Source organism: Dissoconium aciculare, assembly GCF_010015565.1.
Source record: "Dissoconium aciculare CBS 342.82 unplaced genomic scaffold K489scaffold_8, whole genome shotgun sequence".
In the NCBI taxonomy this organism is placed as follows: domain Eukaryota; kingdom Fungi; phylum Ascomycota; class Dothideomycetes; order Mycosphaerellales; family Dissoconiaceae; genus Dissoconium; species Dissoconium aciculare.
Window position 1 is genome coordinate 302,121 of NW_022984958.1, and position 12,627 is coordinate 314,747.

Below are 12,627 nucleotides of genomic sequence, written 5' to 3' on the forward strand. Positions count from 1 at the left end.
GATCATCCTTACAATCTCGACCGGCCTGGCGCGCAGTCATTCATCGTTCGCCTATGCAATCGAAATATCGTCGACTTGAAAATGTCTTGTGTATGCCATGGCTGCTACAGGCGACATGCGATCACGTCTTTCAACATACAAAAGACCTGGTGCGAAAGGCGTCGACCACTGACCTTAAGCTGGAGTTGAAGCAAACACGGTCATTACTCATCATCAGAAAAATGAAATCTACGGATTAGTCATGAAGACAACAGGATTTCTTTAAGGTTGAGATTCTGCTTCGCCAATTCGTGAATGTGTCTTCTGTGACGACCTCCTGGAGAGCTGGCTTCGACGTCTTAGGGACTAACGACAGTCCATTGATCTCAACTATATCTAGCACCACACTATCCAGATGGCGTTGGAATTCATCGAAGCCTGCCGCCTTAAGGTCAGCGAGCTGCATCACAACGTTATCTCGTTGAGCCTGTTGAAGATCTAGGATAACCGTCAGTACCTTTAGTTCAATCAGATGCCTCCAGAGAGTTACGTCTACCTTTTCGATGTATCTGATGCCGACCGAAACACCATCACTGTCGTTAAACTCGCTCTCGTCACCGAAGTCTGTGTTGTCATCGTCGAGGCACGTCAAGCAGTTGAGTACGACTTGCTCATACAATTCCCCCATCCTTCCAGGCAACTCTCGTTTCGCAAGCTGGACGAGAAGGTGCTTGATTCGTTCTGGCGACGCACTCTGTAACTTTTGCACAGGTACACGTAGCAGCTCTGCATTCGGGCGTGCCTGTTTGCCAGCCTCGGGGTATAAGAGGAATGACTCCCAAAGTCCGATCTCCAGCAAGCACACGCCGAGACTATAGATGTCATGCTGCATACAGTGCTTCTCTCCAGGGTTCAATCCTTGTCGAGATGGGTGACGGTAAATATTCCTTTCCCAATCTGCATCGCCTCGAAAGTAAGTCATGCCCTCAGCACTTCGCACTTGCTCGAATCCAATCAGGAAGAAGGAACCAAGCTTCGATTCACCGAAGCCGATCCAACTTTCGGGTCGGATGCTCTTATGCACAAATTCGAGCGTGTGAACGTAGTTGACTGACCGCGCCAGCTGTCTTGCGAGCTCCACCCGCTCTGAAAGGCTGTGGGGCGTTTGAGCGACCAGACAATTCCTGAGTGAGCGCGGAGCTTCTCTGGTTGGAGTCTCCAGTATAAGGTCAAACGATACCAATCTGCTACCGGTACTGTTTTTCACCTTCGTGAATCCTTTACATTTGAGCACGCCGAACGATGAAGAGTCGACGTAATGCAACTTGGTTGCAAGCCTACGAACATCCTTGTCCATATCGCCAACGTAGGATCCGGGCAAGCAATGAATCGATTCGATGATGAAGCCTGTTTTCCCAGGTCTCTGGGCAAATTTAGCGGAACAGTAAAGAATTGATGTAAGATTCAACTTATCAAGACCACCACTCGGCAGCAAGAGATGCAGATCTTTTGGGGCATTGTCCCGCACAGCGTCTCGGACCTTCCTCGCGGTTGCTATAATGCCGGCAGCTTCAACGCCAGCACTCTTTGAATCCTGCAAAGCGTTGACGTTGGCTAGTTCTTTGTCGACTAGAGGATCTGCAATCTTGATCATGAGATACCAGGTTGGATCGTACATACGCTGCCACCTGTCCAGACTCTTGATCGTTTCATCAAGAGTCGGCTTGACAAACATGTACTTCCATCGTTTGACGGCAATCTCTTTGCCTCCATCAGTGCGCTCCTTCAAGAGACCTTGCAATTTGCTTTGGGCTGCTTTGAGTTTGGCGTTCAGTATGTTCAGGGTTTCTGTCTGAACGGCTTGATGAGCTTCGGAAAGTGAAGGCCAGATACGTTGTGTGATTTCAAGCTGAATCTGAGTCCGGGTCCATTGCACTTGCATATGTGTGGTGCGTTCCGCGATTTCGGTCCGGGCTTCGGCCAGACTTTGGCCCAAAGCGGCGAGTTCACGGCCTAGTCTAGCATGAAGCAATGTCAAGAATCGTTCACAACCCGAAAGGATCAGAAAGTACCAGAGGGGCTCACACGAAGGCGTTGGCGAAGAGTCCAAGCACAGCACCTGCTCCGGCAATTTCCATGGTCACAAACGTGCACTTTCTTTGCGCAATATCAGTCAAAGTAGTCCGACCAGCCAAATGTAAAAGAGCTAATCGCCTGCAAACACACTGCCTTTTGACGACTTTGCGACTCTCATCAGTGAAGCCGGCATGCCCCGCTTCAGAGGAGACGCTGTGGCGCATCTTCGACCAATAGCAATAACGGAGTATGAGGCTGTGCTTAGCGGGCCTGGACTCCGACGATAACCATGAACACAGCGTGCTCCTATGGAATAGATTTTGGCTCGCATTCGCAAGAATCACAGTTTTTGTGCTGATGGTACCATTTGGTACTCGAATGCCACGGAGTAGCCACAAAGCGTACGAGGTCTTCCTCATGATCTCAAATGGCTACACCGAGCGAGGACCTTGTTGGCCTGACAGAACTTGATGCGACGTGCTTCGAAGACTCCAAGTATGCCTATACCACTTTCTACTCTAGCGTGAATGGACAAGGGCAAGGCAAAAAGCAATTGTGGAGACGAGGTTACAATCCTCTCGGCACTGGTGGGTTCGGAGCGGTATTCCGTGAAGAGTGTATTGAAGGACTAGCCCAAGGCACAGCACGAGCGGTCAAGCATATCAATAAGCAGACGGCATCTCGTCGTGGCATGGCGATTGATTACAGCAGAGAGTTGGAAGCTATAGCCCGGTTTTCGCAAGCCAAGTATGCGCCTTTCTTCGTGCGTTCCGATGGATGGTACGAAACCGAGACCATGATATGCATAATCATGGAACTTGTGCCACACGGGAATCTTCAGCAATACATAAAATGCGGCTTGCCAGAAGCGGAGACCATCGTTCTGGTGAAGCAAACATTGCACGGGCTCGATTGCATGCACCAGGCTGGTTACACTCATCGGGACATCAAACCACAGGCGCGTCACTGGGACTGTCTGTCCATTGGTCGTGCCGAGCTAAGCAATCTTGTAGAATCTCCTCGTCGTTCGACCAGGTCCCGAATGGCAGATAAAGATAGCGGATTTTGGCCTGAGCAAGCGTCTAGTTGAGAATCTCTGGTCATTACGGACTGTTATAGGCACAGCCGGTTTCATGGCCCCTGAGATGCTAGGTCTCACTCGTGACGAGAAATATGATTCTGATGACTCCGAGGACGAACGAGGCCCGTCTTATTCTAACGCTGTTGACATATGGGCTGTTGGGATCTTGTGCTATATTTTTGTAACAGGAGACTTACCTTTCCCAAGCCAGAAGCTCTTGCGCAGGTACGTAAAGAAACGCGAGGGTCTTGCAGTCGAGCCTTTACGTCACCTCAGCCCCTTGGGAGGGATTTTCATACAAAGTCTCCTGTCGCCCACTCCTTTAGACAGACCGACAGCAGCCGCGAGTCTACAGCATCAATGGATTCGACCATCGGATGCCATCGTATGTACATCTCACCACCATGAGTCATTCTCTGGCGACTCATTTCTCTCGCAAGCTTCTGCAAGCTGGGATACTCAAGAATTCCCAACCAAAATCGCTCCACGTTCTCAACCTTCAGAGACGCACTCCGTGGACAACCTCGCTTCTCGCGTGCCGCCGCAGGCTTTGACAGAAGAACACCGACAGGCGGTAAACTCTGTAGCATCGACAGAAGATCTTCACGTGGATAGCGATGACGGCGCAGTGAGTATACCAGCGACGCCGCTACAACTCTTGCCCTTGGAAACGAAGCGCCCTTCCAATCCTGTCGAGCGATCTGAAGTTACCCTACCAATGGATCCAATGCGAAAAGCACATTCAGAACCAAGGCGTATCGACAAGCCCATTCTTCTAGCGAGATCTTCAGAGCCATCTGTGGAAAACTTGGAGCAAGGTCCTTTTGCTCCATCGTCACCTGTACTCAAAACCCAGAGTTCGGTTCTATTCGATGGTGATGACATGCACATGCAAGGAATAGGAGAATTGCTGGCCCATCGTATATCACACAAGATGACATCTTACCCATCACCTCGACAGCTCGCAGCCGAAGCCGACCCTTGGACTGATCTGTCCCCGAGAGCGATGCCTCGTTCTATCTCTGACGTAAGCTCCGAGAGTGGCATTTCTAGCGCCTTGCCTGCATCATCGACCCTAGGTTTGGATTCTATTGGGGATAGTGGTTATGCGACAGCGACGGTGATGACTATGACGAAGTTCCGAGCTCCTGGTCCCGTAATATCACCAGAAACATCCTTCGCATTAGCGTCAACAACGACAGGTGGTCAGCCAATGCCTGTGATGAAGCTCGGAAACATTCCGCCGCGAACTGCTTTGCAAAAAGTGTCGAACGATACTTCGCCCGGAAAACTCCGGACACTGACCGCTTGGCTTCAACGTAGAGGAAAAGCCAGTGACGGAGAGGGAGCAGAGGATTTTCCTGTATCAATTGAATCTATCGGCCTTGAATGGGACAGAGATACGCTTGCACGGTCTCCACCAGACTTGCATGCTTTGGAACTCAAGAGGTATAACACCCTGGAAGGCCAATGCTTGCCTGACCATCACGAAATCATTTGCGGCTACAAGATGCTCCATTTTTCTCCGTGTGGTACACTGCTCGTTGCAAGAGTTCCGGGATCGTCCTTGTCGCTGTGGGATATGAACACAGCAACAAAACGAGGAGCCCTACGTGAGACAATGGGCTCTTCCGAAGGCGATAGGACGACGACACATTCATCCCAGACCTGCATGTATTTTAGCAGCAATCGCCGTCGACTCACGGTAGGAATGTATCACTCGCGCAAATCCCACAAAAGGCTCGTGACCACCGTCTACGATTTATCCAACTGGAAGTCGTTTTCTCAGGAAGAGTCAACGTGGAAAGAGCTCTGGTCTGACGACGATCGCCTGCTGGGCTTCCTATCATACGATCGGTTGATTACATGCTCGGGGTTTCCCTCCGTTCCTGGAACAACTGAGAGATTATTGAGGATTTGGAATGTGAGTCATCACGCATCGATCCAACTAGAGCCGATTCAAATGGGCTTCGTCAAAGAAGAAGCTATCTTCCTGCCGTACGAGCTGTCGCCAGATGGCAAGGTAGTGCTCTCCATCGTTCGGGCTTCACCCCTCACATTCCTCCACGTACATGACCTCAACATGGGTCGCCTGATTGTTCGGGATATTCCATGTTATGCGCAACCAGCGCCGGTTTTTGGGCCCGACAGCAAGTTCGTGGTCTTCCTACGTCCATTCAGTCGGAAGAAAGGGGGAAACGGCATTTGCGTCTGTGTTCTTGAGATTGCCACTGGTAGTGTGCGTGAGCTTGCCATGCCGGCCAACCCTCTTCTGGCGAAGCGACCCGGCCAGTGTGCTTTGTCACCAGGTGGTAAATACGTCTTCTGGATCCACAATGTGACGAAAGATATCAGGATTTGGGATGTGGCCGCGGATTCTCAGGTCAAGCATACTTGTGCTATGGGGGTAGACTTTGTTCCGGAGCTGTTACAAACCTCGGTGCGAGGTGCGCTCGCAATCACGGGTAAGGATCGAAGTGAAATAGAACTGTGGGAATTACCACATGAGATGGGTCCGCTTTCAATATCGTGGTCCCAAGACGCTGACTGTTCTGCATCACTATCGTCGAGTAGGTCCCTTCCATAGTGTCCTCAACGCTCACATCACTTCAACTTTGCTGTTCTACTCAAGCTGCGCCCAGGGAAAGGGATATAAAGTCGCGAAACCGCGCTCCTTGAGTATTTTGCCATGGATAACGGCCCTGAGAAGTTTTGGTTGCTACCATATTGTCCTGATAGTACTCCCTTGATTCGTGTTTCGTTGCTCGACCGCCCAAATTATAACCCTAAGCCGACCGTCAAATTTTCGTACAAGAAATTGGAAGATCTACCTCGAGACCGCCGGCATCTTCGCCACAACCACAGGCTGCGGGTAAATGATGCCGATGTACTAAATGATACTTCATCGATAGACAGTGTCGCCGTCCCATCTTTCATCATCCACGATATCGCAAAACTTGCGGGCCCTTGCATATTTATCGTCACGTAAATCCTCGTGGTCGGCTGGACCGAATAGTCCATCGAGGGATCCGTCGTCAAGCTTGATCTGTCCACGGCTGGGTAGGAATACTTCTCCTTGTAATGCTTCTTGTAGAGACTTGAGAAGTTCCTCGTTCAACGATAGTGCGTAGTGTACTTCTCCGGAATACTCTGCTTCAGGCTCTGGGTCGAACGCGGCGACGGCAGAGCAGGCGTTTTGACCCGAGTCGAGCCCGGCAGAGAGACCGATTTGAGTTGGGTCGAGCACACGACGCTCTGCGCATTCGAGGGACATCCTCGCTTCTACGGCGAGCAAACCACGAGTCTCGCTGAGACCGCGTCGCACGGTCTGGATCTCAGCTTGGATGGTCAAGCGAGCATCGACTTGGGTCGGTCTCGACTGAAGGGTCACATATCTGGAGATACCATTGCAGTCAGCTGCTGTGTCCGAAGTAAAGATGAAAAGAGGGCTCTGATATAATGGCGACGTGAATGAGGGTCATTACATCGGAGCCGAGTTTCCCTGCGTGAAGCTACAGATGACGTCTCACTCTCAGATGACCACGAGATAATCATGAACTTACAGAACGGCCACTCCTATGAGGCAATTACAAGTGATCTTGCAACCCTGAATGTGCACTGCCATCGCCTTGATCTGACGTTCGCGAAGGAAGCCAACTACGAATCTTCCTTTCCACGATAGCTGCTTTCCTTTCTGCGCAGCTGCCGGCTCATCTGGGGCGACGTCGGAAGCGGAACTGCCAGTCCAGTTATTTAGATCTTCGCGGAAACGCTTACAAGCCCGCTCACACAGTTCGAGGGTATGCTTGAATTGAGCAAAGACGTGATCGCCAAGATTTTGCCATGCTGATTGCTCTATTGCCTCAATTGAGTTCAGGATCAAGGAGAGTGAGACCAAGTCAGCGAGTAGCTGATGAAGTGTCTCGGGCGCTTCAACAATCTTCTGAATGTCGTCGATGAGCCGTCGAATGCCATGCAAGACCGGCACCGTAATGCCGACCACACCGGCCGTGACACTCAGCGGATCGGCCATGACCGGGTCATCTTGTAGTGAACCTGTGGTTAATTGTAGTCTTGTGCTGCGGGCAGCGGAGAATTTGGAAGTTTTGCTTGAAACGAAATATACACTTCATGCTTACGTTCTTTAGGACGCCTGGAGCAACACAGCTGGAATTGTGCGGGCGGCCTCTTGCCCGCTTCGAGCTTTACGGCATGCAGAGCGGGATGAGTGAGGGAATGCCTGAGCTGCAGCTGGATCGGCCTTGTCCTGCAGGAGCTGCGGAAGTCTGACGAGACAGACTACAGTACAAGCTCAACAGCATTCCACGATTGTGTCGTGTCTGGACTAGACCTGAACGAGAAATTTCTCACGACTCATCTCTCGTCTTCGAAGAGCATCCGATCGCTTTGTCATGATGTACAGTACGGCTGATCACTGCGGAAAGGAGGCCGTTCAAAGCATATATACCCTACAGTATATCACTTCAAAGAAGGGTCAATACGTGCCATCGATTGTGCAGATGCCCGCCAAAACCCCCGAGCAGCCTCTCCCCATAGGGTCGAATCTCGCGACAACTCCATCTCGTCGAGCATGCAATCCGTCTATATGTGTATGATGAGCAGCCGCAAAACATACGCATAATGAGCCCAATACTTGCTGTCGAGCGGACTCATGGCACAAGGAGATCACGAAGCGGATCTGGAGTGTGCAGCGTGGTGCACGGAAGTTCCCGAGCGAGCGCATGACTCAGCAGAACATATCAAGCGCCGTCTTTCAAGACCACCATCACATGTCTCCAGACATCACATCAACTACGATCTCCAAAAGCACTCATAAGCCTCCTGATTTGAGCAGCTTACCCGTGGGTACCTGATTCGTCTCGAGCCTATGCATAAACGAGAGCATCAAGGAATACGGTCCACCAAGACGGCACGCCAACAGCATCGGCTGGATGAGCAACAGGCGCAACAAAATCAGATCATCATTTGTCTGATGGTACTGAAGCAACGACGCGATGCGGAAAAATTACGGTATGCCTGTATTCATCATTGACGCTTTGCCTCCCGGCTTCAAGCACAAGAGATGGGCTGTGATGCCTATGTCACTACGTGAATGAGAGCACTCAATAATGCCCGGATCTCGTGCGAAACGTTAGCTATATATATCCACAGTTGCGATCGCTGTCACATACGGCCACAGGCAGTTGAGAACAAGGGATCCCGTCCGCTCTCCCATATTTAAGCAACTGACCGCGAGATTAGTACTACGGTGGGTGACCACGTGGGAATCCCTCGTGTTGTATGTTTTGCGATTTTTTTGCACATCGACACTGAATGACACGGCCGCCTGAGAATCGCAGCCGACAGCGGGTCAAATGTCCAACAGAGGTGAGGCGCTCGCAAGCGCGCGCGACGCGAATGTGATCGGCGGGCATTGCACCCATGCGTTGTTCTGCGTTTCGTAAATTTTCATTGGGTTGTCGTAGTCCTATCTATGCGATCATCTATTCAGCTGCCTGTCATTCGCTGCACCAGCGAACACGCGTGCGTCCCCGTCCATCGCCCAAGGCCGTACCGCACTCATTTACACCTCCCCTTCCAAAATATCCCTTTATTTGTTATTGTTGCCTCCAAGCGTGTAATTGTCCGGGACCTGGTTAGTGATGGGAATGCCCACCAGCGTGATCGTCTCAGCCGGGAAGCAGTTGGTCGGCAGCGTGAGCAGGACTTTGCCAAAGAAGTCAAGGACGTCGACGGATGCGTTGGAGGTGCCGAGCGAAAGGCCAACGACCTGGGGAGCGCTGACAGGAGCGAATAGCCCGCCGGCTGGGAGTTGGGCCGCCGCAAAGGGACCTACGGTGAAGCTACCCTTTTGCGGGATCGGGATGACGAGCTGCGTCGCCGGATCGTTGGGGATTTGGACGTTCGAGATGAGCGGCGTGCTGGAGAAGGGGTCGAATTTCGAAGGCACTGCGTTGGACATTTGTACGACGAAGCTTGAGATGGTGGTGTGGAAAGTGGTGGCCTGCGGGAAGGCTTTCTTGGCCAGCTGGGTGAGAGCGAGCGGGACGGTCAGGAACGACGCGCCGTTGGTGAGTGAGAAGCTGCTGCCCGGCGCGATGTAGGTCGGGATGGTGCCGGCGATGGTCAAGTCCAGCTCGTAGACGCCGAGGCCGCCGAAGGAGCAGTTGTAGGGAATGCGGAAGGCGCCGGATTCATAGCCGGAGGGCGTGGTGGGGAATTTAGGCACCGAGCCGATGCTAGCGCTCAGCTGTGGACCCGTGCTGGAGTCGACGTTGATCGCGCCTAGGATGTAGTTGATGTTCTGTTTCGGGCAGCTGACGGGGATCGGGCCGAATGCGTTGCTGCCGTCGCTGTGCTGCAGCTCGATCTGCACGTCAACTGTGTCTAGGTGGATGCGCGCCGGAATTCCCGCGGTGCCGAGGACTATTGGGCCGATGGGAGGCAGGGTGCCCTGGGCCGGCAGCCGAATCACGCCCTCGCCGTTGGACGGGAAGGCAATGTTGTTGATGGTGCCGGAGAAGGCCAGGATCCGAGAAGGGCTCGCGTTCTCGACGGTCAAATAGATCTTGATATCGGCGCTCGCTTGCTTGCCGCCGACGATGCCACCTAGGCCAACGACCGACTGCGGGATGAAGATGTTGCCCACCACGTCAGTAAGGTAGACTGCTTGGCCAGAGCCACCCAGCACGGGCGCCGTCGCGGTGAATTGCGCATTGAAAGTCTGCTTGATGTTGTTGAAGAGTCCGCAAGTGACCTGGAGGGCAACGTGTCAGTCCAGATCGTACCCAGATCGTAGGCTGCATCTTGCTGCTCATATCGTCCACTCACAGGGAAGGCAAGTTTGCCTATCTGGTAGTTCTCAGCCGGGACCGGTGGTGGCACGTTGTCGGTCGTGAAGAATTGACCAGCGACGCTGGTGGCCGCAGCCAGCAGAAGCGAGGCGAATGGGCGGACCATGATGAGTCTCGGTTTGATTTGCGAGGCAACGGCACAGCAAATCTGGCAGACTTTTCCGAGCGGCGAGGAATTGTTGAAATCTCCATATCACCCGCTTCGGGGCATTGCTAAATATACATGTACATCTTGCGGAGAGGGCCCATCAAGCTTTTTCCTGCAGAGGCAGTATTGGATGCCTGTCGATCGTCCGCTTCCAGTCTAGTGAGGCCATCTTCCTGCCAGATACTGAACTCGGCTCGTCGCCGACCACGCTGACTACTGCTGCAATGTTCGGCAGTATAGATGCGCGACCGTCGTCTGCCCCGCTCAATGGCTTAGCGCTGAAATAAGCTTTTTTGTAAGGACGATGTAATGCCTACTTGGCCCATATGCGACTACGGTTATTTGATAAGAGGAGAATCTTTCAACTCCTACGATAGGTGCCGAGTGAGTATATCGTGCAGCGGGAATGATTCGATGGACTTGATGGAGCGCGGGACCCCGGCACGCCTTAGAGTTGTTCTCATGTCGCGTCGTTGTCGTCGTCATCGTCGTCGTTCTCATGGTTCAGAAACGCCGTGCAAGGTACTCCCTGTCTGTGCGAATTCAGGCTCACGGTTATGTGCTGCTTTCTCAACGGGAGTCCTTGTCCTCGTGCCTGACACTAATCTTCAACCCCACAGACAGCTCGGAATAAGGTTTGGCACCGAAGCGGGGATTTGCGAAGTCTATTTTCAGCGTTGTCGTTGCCCCATTTCGCCCTCGGGACTAACTGGAGGTGTGGCAGACTACCAACTGATAATAAGCAAACGTAAGATAATTACCTCGAGTGAGCGTTGCGTTAATCTTGCTCAAAAGCTTAAATGTACGAACTTCGTTCTCCAAGAAGATTGAATTTTCGAAGACACTACGGTTCAAAGCTCCACAACAGAAATTTTGTTGTCAAAGGTGTAACAACATCCTCGCATACGCATGATATCGGCAGTCCATTTGCTCATTGCTCGTCACGCGGGTGGTAAACAGTCAATGTCGATGGTGATGTTGACGCGGACCCACGAGGCTTAGCCGATAGAGGACGGCTGTGAAACTGCTGAGAATGTGTTTTCCGACCGTCCTTGGATCATTCTTCTGGACGCACGGGGCATGTGCTGGGATTCTTTTCGAGCACGACCAATCCCACAGATGTAGGTAAATTTCCGAGTTGTCGACGGACAGAAAACCGCACTCGATCAATACTGATCGCCGCCGTTGCCCGGAGTAGGGGGATTTCTCTGCATACGCATAACATCCGGCTCTTTGCTGTTTGTCTACTTTTCGAAAATATTCATCGCTTCAGTAAATTGCATAGGGGTAGTTGTTGTAGTAGTGAGCGTTGCCCTCCACTCGAGGGGATCGAATCCAGACATCGCCCAGGTCAGGATCGCTCGATTTGTAGGAGTGTAGCAGAGCTCGGCGGTAGCTTTTGCCGCGTAGTAGTGACATGTACTCTGGGAAGAGAGCATCAATTCCCATCGTCGCCTGCCGCTCAAAGCGTGCATGTAGGGATCCGTCGTCAGTAGCTTGTTCCGGGACGTTCCTCTGCATGAACGCGGATTCCCAGGCATTCAAATGCCAATGTGGATCAGTCGGTGATAATCCACGGCCTAAGCGGACCCATTTTGTGATGATGACAGCGCTACCGTCGACGCCTAGATCTCGCGTTCGGATGTTGAACTCGATGTGGCATCTGGGGCACCGTAAATAAGGGTGACATGTCGCGTAGCCTTGACGAGTTTCGCGATGTCGTATTTTACACTCGAGGATAGGCCCGAGTGTATCATCGTCGTTGTTGAAGTGATTGCAGATACTCAATTGCTGTAATTCGACAGACTTCTCGAGATGTCTGCTTGCAAACACTATCCATTGTTGAATCCGTAGATTTAATTCGTCGTTTACGATCGCAGGCTCTACGGACAAGAGCGTGATGGGATCGTCAAATCCACGCGGGTCGGCTATCTCACACGCTTGCAGAATTTCGAGCGCGTGTCCGCTGCCACAGCCACTCCGGTGCCGAGCCATGATGCATTGTACATGATCAAAGGTTAGATGATATGCGGTTGGCCAACGAGGCCTATGCAATGTCCAGTGCTAATAGTTACCTAGGTAGGGTCAGAACGTCCACGCGATTTTTAAGCCCGAGATCAATTAGTCAGCATTGACAGATGCTGAGTCATCGCAGTGCCCTGTTCGATTGTATAAGCCTAACGTCAAACACCAGAGCGCGGTCCACCCCACGGCGTGGTCCACGAATTACGTGTCTACCACCTTTAACACTGATTATCTCAACCAATACTTAATAGATTGCTTTGAGACTTAAATGTGTTATATAACAATACTATTCAATCTACTGTACAGTGTTTGAAGGTGTGAGCAAAGGAACCACACTTGCTACACCGACTAGCACGCTTTGGAGCCCTTGGCATCTGCTCCCTTATTTGTGCTTCAACCTCCTCTTGCTCAACTATCCCTTGGATCTGAGAGGCTGACAGGGC

At 51.9% G+C, this 12,627-nt stretch overlaps 6 protein-coding genes across 6 annotated transcripts; 2 read left to right on the top strand and 4 right to left on the bottom strand.

Moving 5' to 3' along the window:
- Window positions 1-7: 7 nt before the first annotated feature.
- Window positions 8-2,121, bottom strand: K489DRAFT_395180 (uncharacterized protein). Its single transcript, XM_033606834.1, has 3 exons — window positions 1,520-2,121; window positions 536-1,402; window positions 8-477 (listed from the first exon to the last, which is right to left on the bottom strand). Exons 1-3 carry the CDS (start codon window positions 1,919-1,921, stop codon window positions 445-447), a joined length of 1,302 nt encoding a protein of 433 aa, XP_033458501.1. The 5' UTR covers window positions 1,922-2,121; the 3' UTR covers window positions 8-444.
- Window positions 2,122-2,387: 266 nt separating this feature from the next.
- On the top strand, window positions 2,388-5,881 carry K489DRAFT_248656 (kinase-like protein). Its single transcript, XM_033599933.1, has 2 exons — window positions 2,388-3,013; window positions 3,069-5,881. The coding sequence occupies exons 1-2, from the start codon at window positions 2,483-2,485 to the stop codon at window positions 5,721-5,723; spliced, it is 3,186 nt and encodes a 1,061-aa protein (XP_033458502.1). The 5' UTR covers window positions 2,388-2,482; the 3' UTR covers window positions 5,724-5,881.
- Window positions 5,882-6,695: 814 nt separating this feature from the next.
- K489DRAFT_321758 (uncharacterized protein) lies at window positions 6,696-7,169 on the bottom strand (the record flags this gene model as incomplete). Its single annotated transcript, XM_033601568.1, has 2 exons — window positions 6,696-6,821; window positions 6,861-7,169. 2 exons carry the CDS (start codon window positions 7,167-7,169, stop codon window positions 6,696-6,698), a joined length of 435 nt encoding a protein of 144 aa, XP_033458503.1.
- A 1,494-nt stretch (window positions 7,170-8,663) lies between these two features.
- K489DRAFT_248698 (uncharacterized protein) lies at window positions 8,664-10,314 on the bottom strand. Its single transcript, XM_033599936.1, has 2 exons — window positions 9,989-10,314; window positions 8,664-9,914 (listed from the first exon to the last, which is right to left on the bottom strand). The coding sequence occupies exons 1-2, from the start codon at window positions 10,115-10,117 to the stop codon at window positions 8,748-8,750; spliced, it is 1,296 nt and encodes a 431-aa protein (XP_033458504.1). The 5' UTR covers window positions 10,118-10,314; the 3' UTR covers window positions 8,664-8,747.
- Window positions 10,293-11,209, top strand: K489DRAFT_248683 (uncharacterized protein). Its single transcript, XM_033599935.1, has one exon. The coding sequence runs from the start codon at window positions 10,469-10,471 to the stop codon at window positions 10,988-10,990; it is 522 nt and encodes a 173-aa protein (XP_033458505.1). The 5' UTR covers window positions 10,293-10,468; the 3' UTR covers window positions 10,991-11,209.
- K489DRAFT_248682 (uncharacterized protein) lies at window positions 11,210-12,221 on the bottom strand. The gene has a single exon (XM_033599934.1). It carries the CDS (start codon window positions 12,152-12,154, stop codon window positions 11,429-11,431), a length of 726 nt encoding a protein of 241 aa, XP_033458506.1. The 5' UTR covers window positions 12,155-12,221; the 3' UTR covers window positions 11,210-11,428.
- Between the last annotated feature and the right edge of the window lie 406 nt (window positions 12,222-12,627).

Bases quoted from the DNA above. Each gene is read 5' to 3' on its own strand.
- K489DRAFT_395180 (XM_033606834.1), bottom strand. From the start codon at position 1,921: ATGCAAGTGCAATGGACCCGGACTCAGATTCAGCTTGAAATCACACAA. The intron at 1,403-1,519 runs GTCCGAGACGCT...AAATTTGCCCAG, and splicing joins TTATAGCAACCGCGAGGAAG to AGACCTGGGAAAACAGGCTT. The intron at 478-535 runs GTAGACGTAACT...CGGTTATCCTAG, and splicing joins GCATCAGATACATCGAAAAG to ATCTTCAACAGGCTCAACGA.
- K489DRAFT_248656 (XM_033599933.1), top strand. From the start codon at position 2,483: ATGGCTACACCGAGCGAGGACCTTGTTGGCCTGACAGAACTTGATGCG. The intron at 3,014-3,068 runs GCGCGTCACTGG...GCAATCTTGTAG, and splicing joins ATCGGGACATCAAACCACAG to AATCTCCTCGTCGTTCGACC.
- K489DRAFT_248698 (XM_033599936.1), bottom strand. From the start codon at position 10,117: ATGGTCCGCCCATTCGCCTCGCTTCTGCTGGCTGCGGCCACCAGCGTC. The intron at 9,915-9,988 runs GTGAGTGGACGA...GTTGCCCTCCAG, and splicing joins TAGGCAAACTTGCCTTCCCT to GTCACTTGCGGACTCTTCAA.
- K489DRAFT_248683 (XM_033599935.1), top strand. From the start codon at position 10,469: ATGCCTACTTGGCCCATATGCGACTACGGTTATTTGATAAGAGGAGAA.
- K489DRAFT_248682 (XM_033599934.1), bottom strand. From the start codon at position 12,154: ATGGCTCGGCACCGGAGTGGCTGTGGCAGCGGACACGCGCTCGAAATT.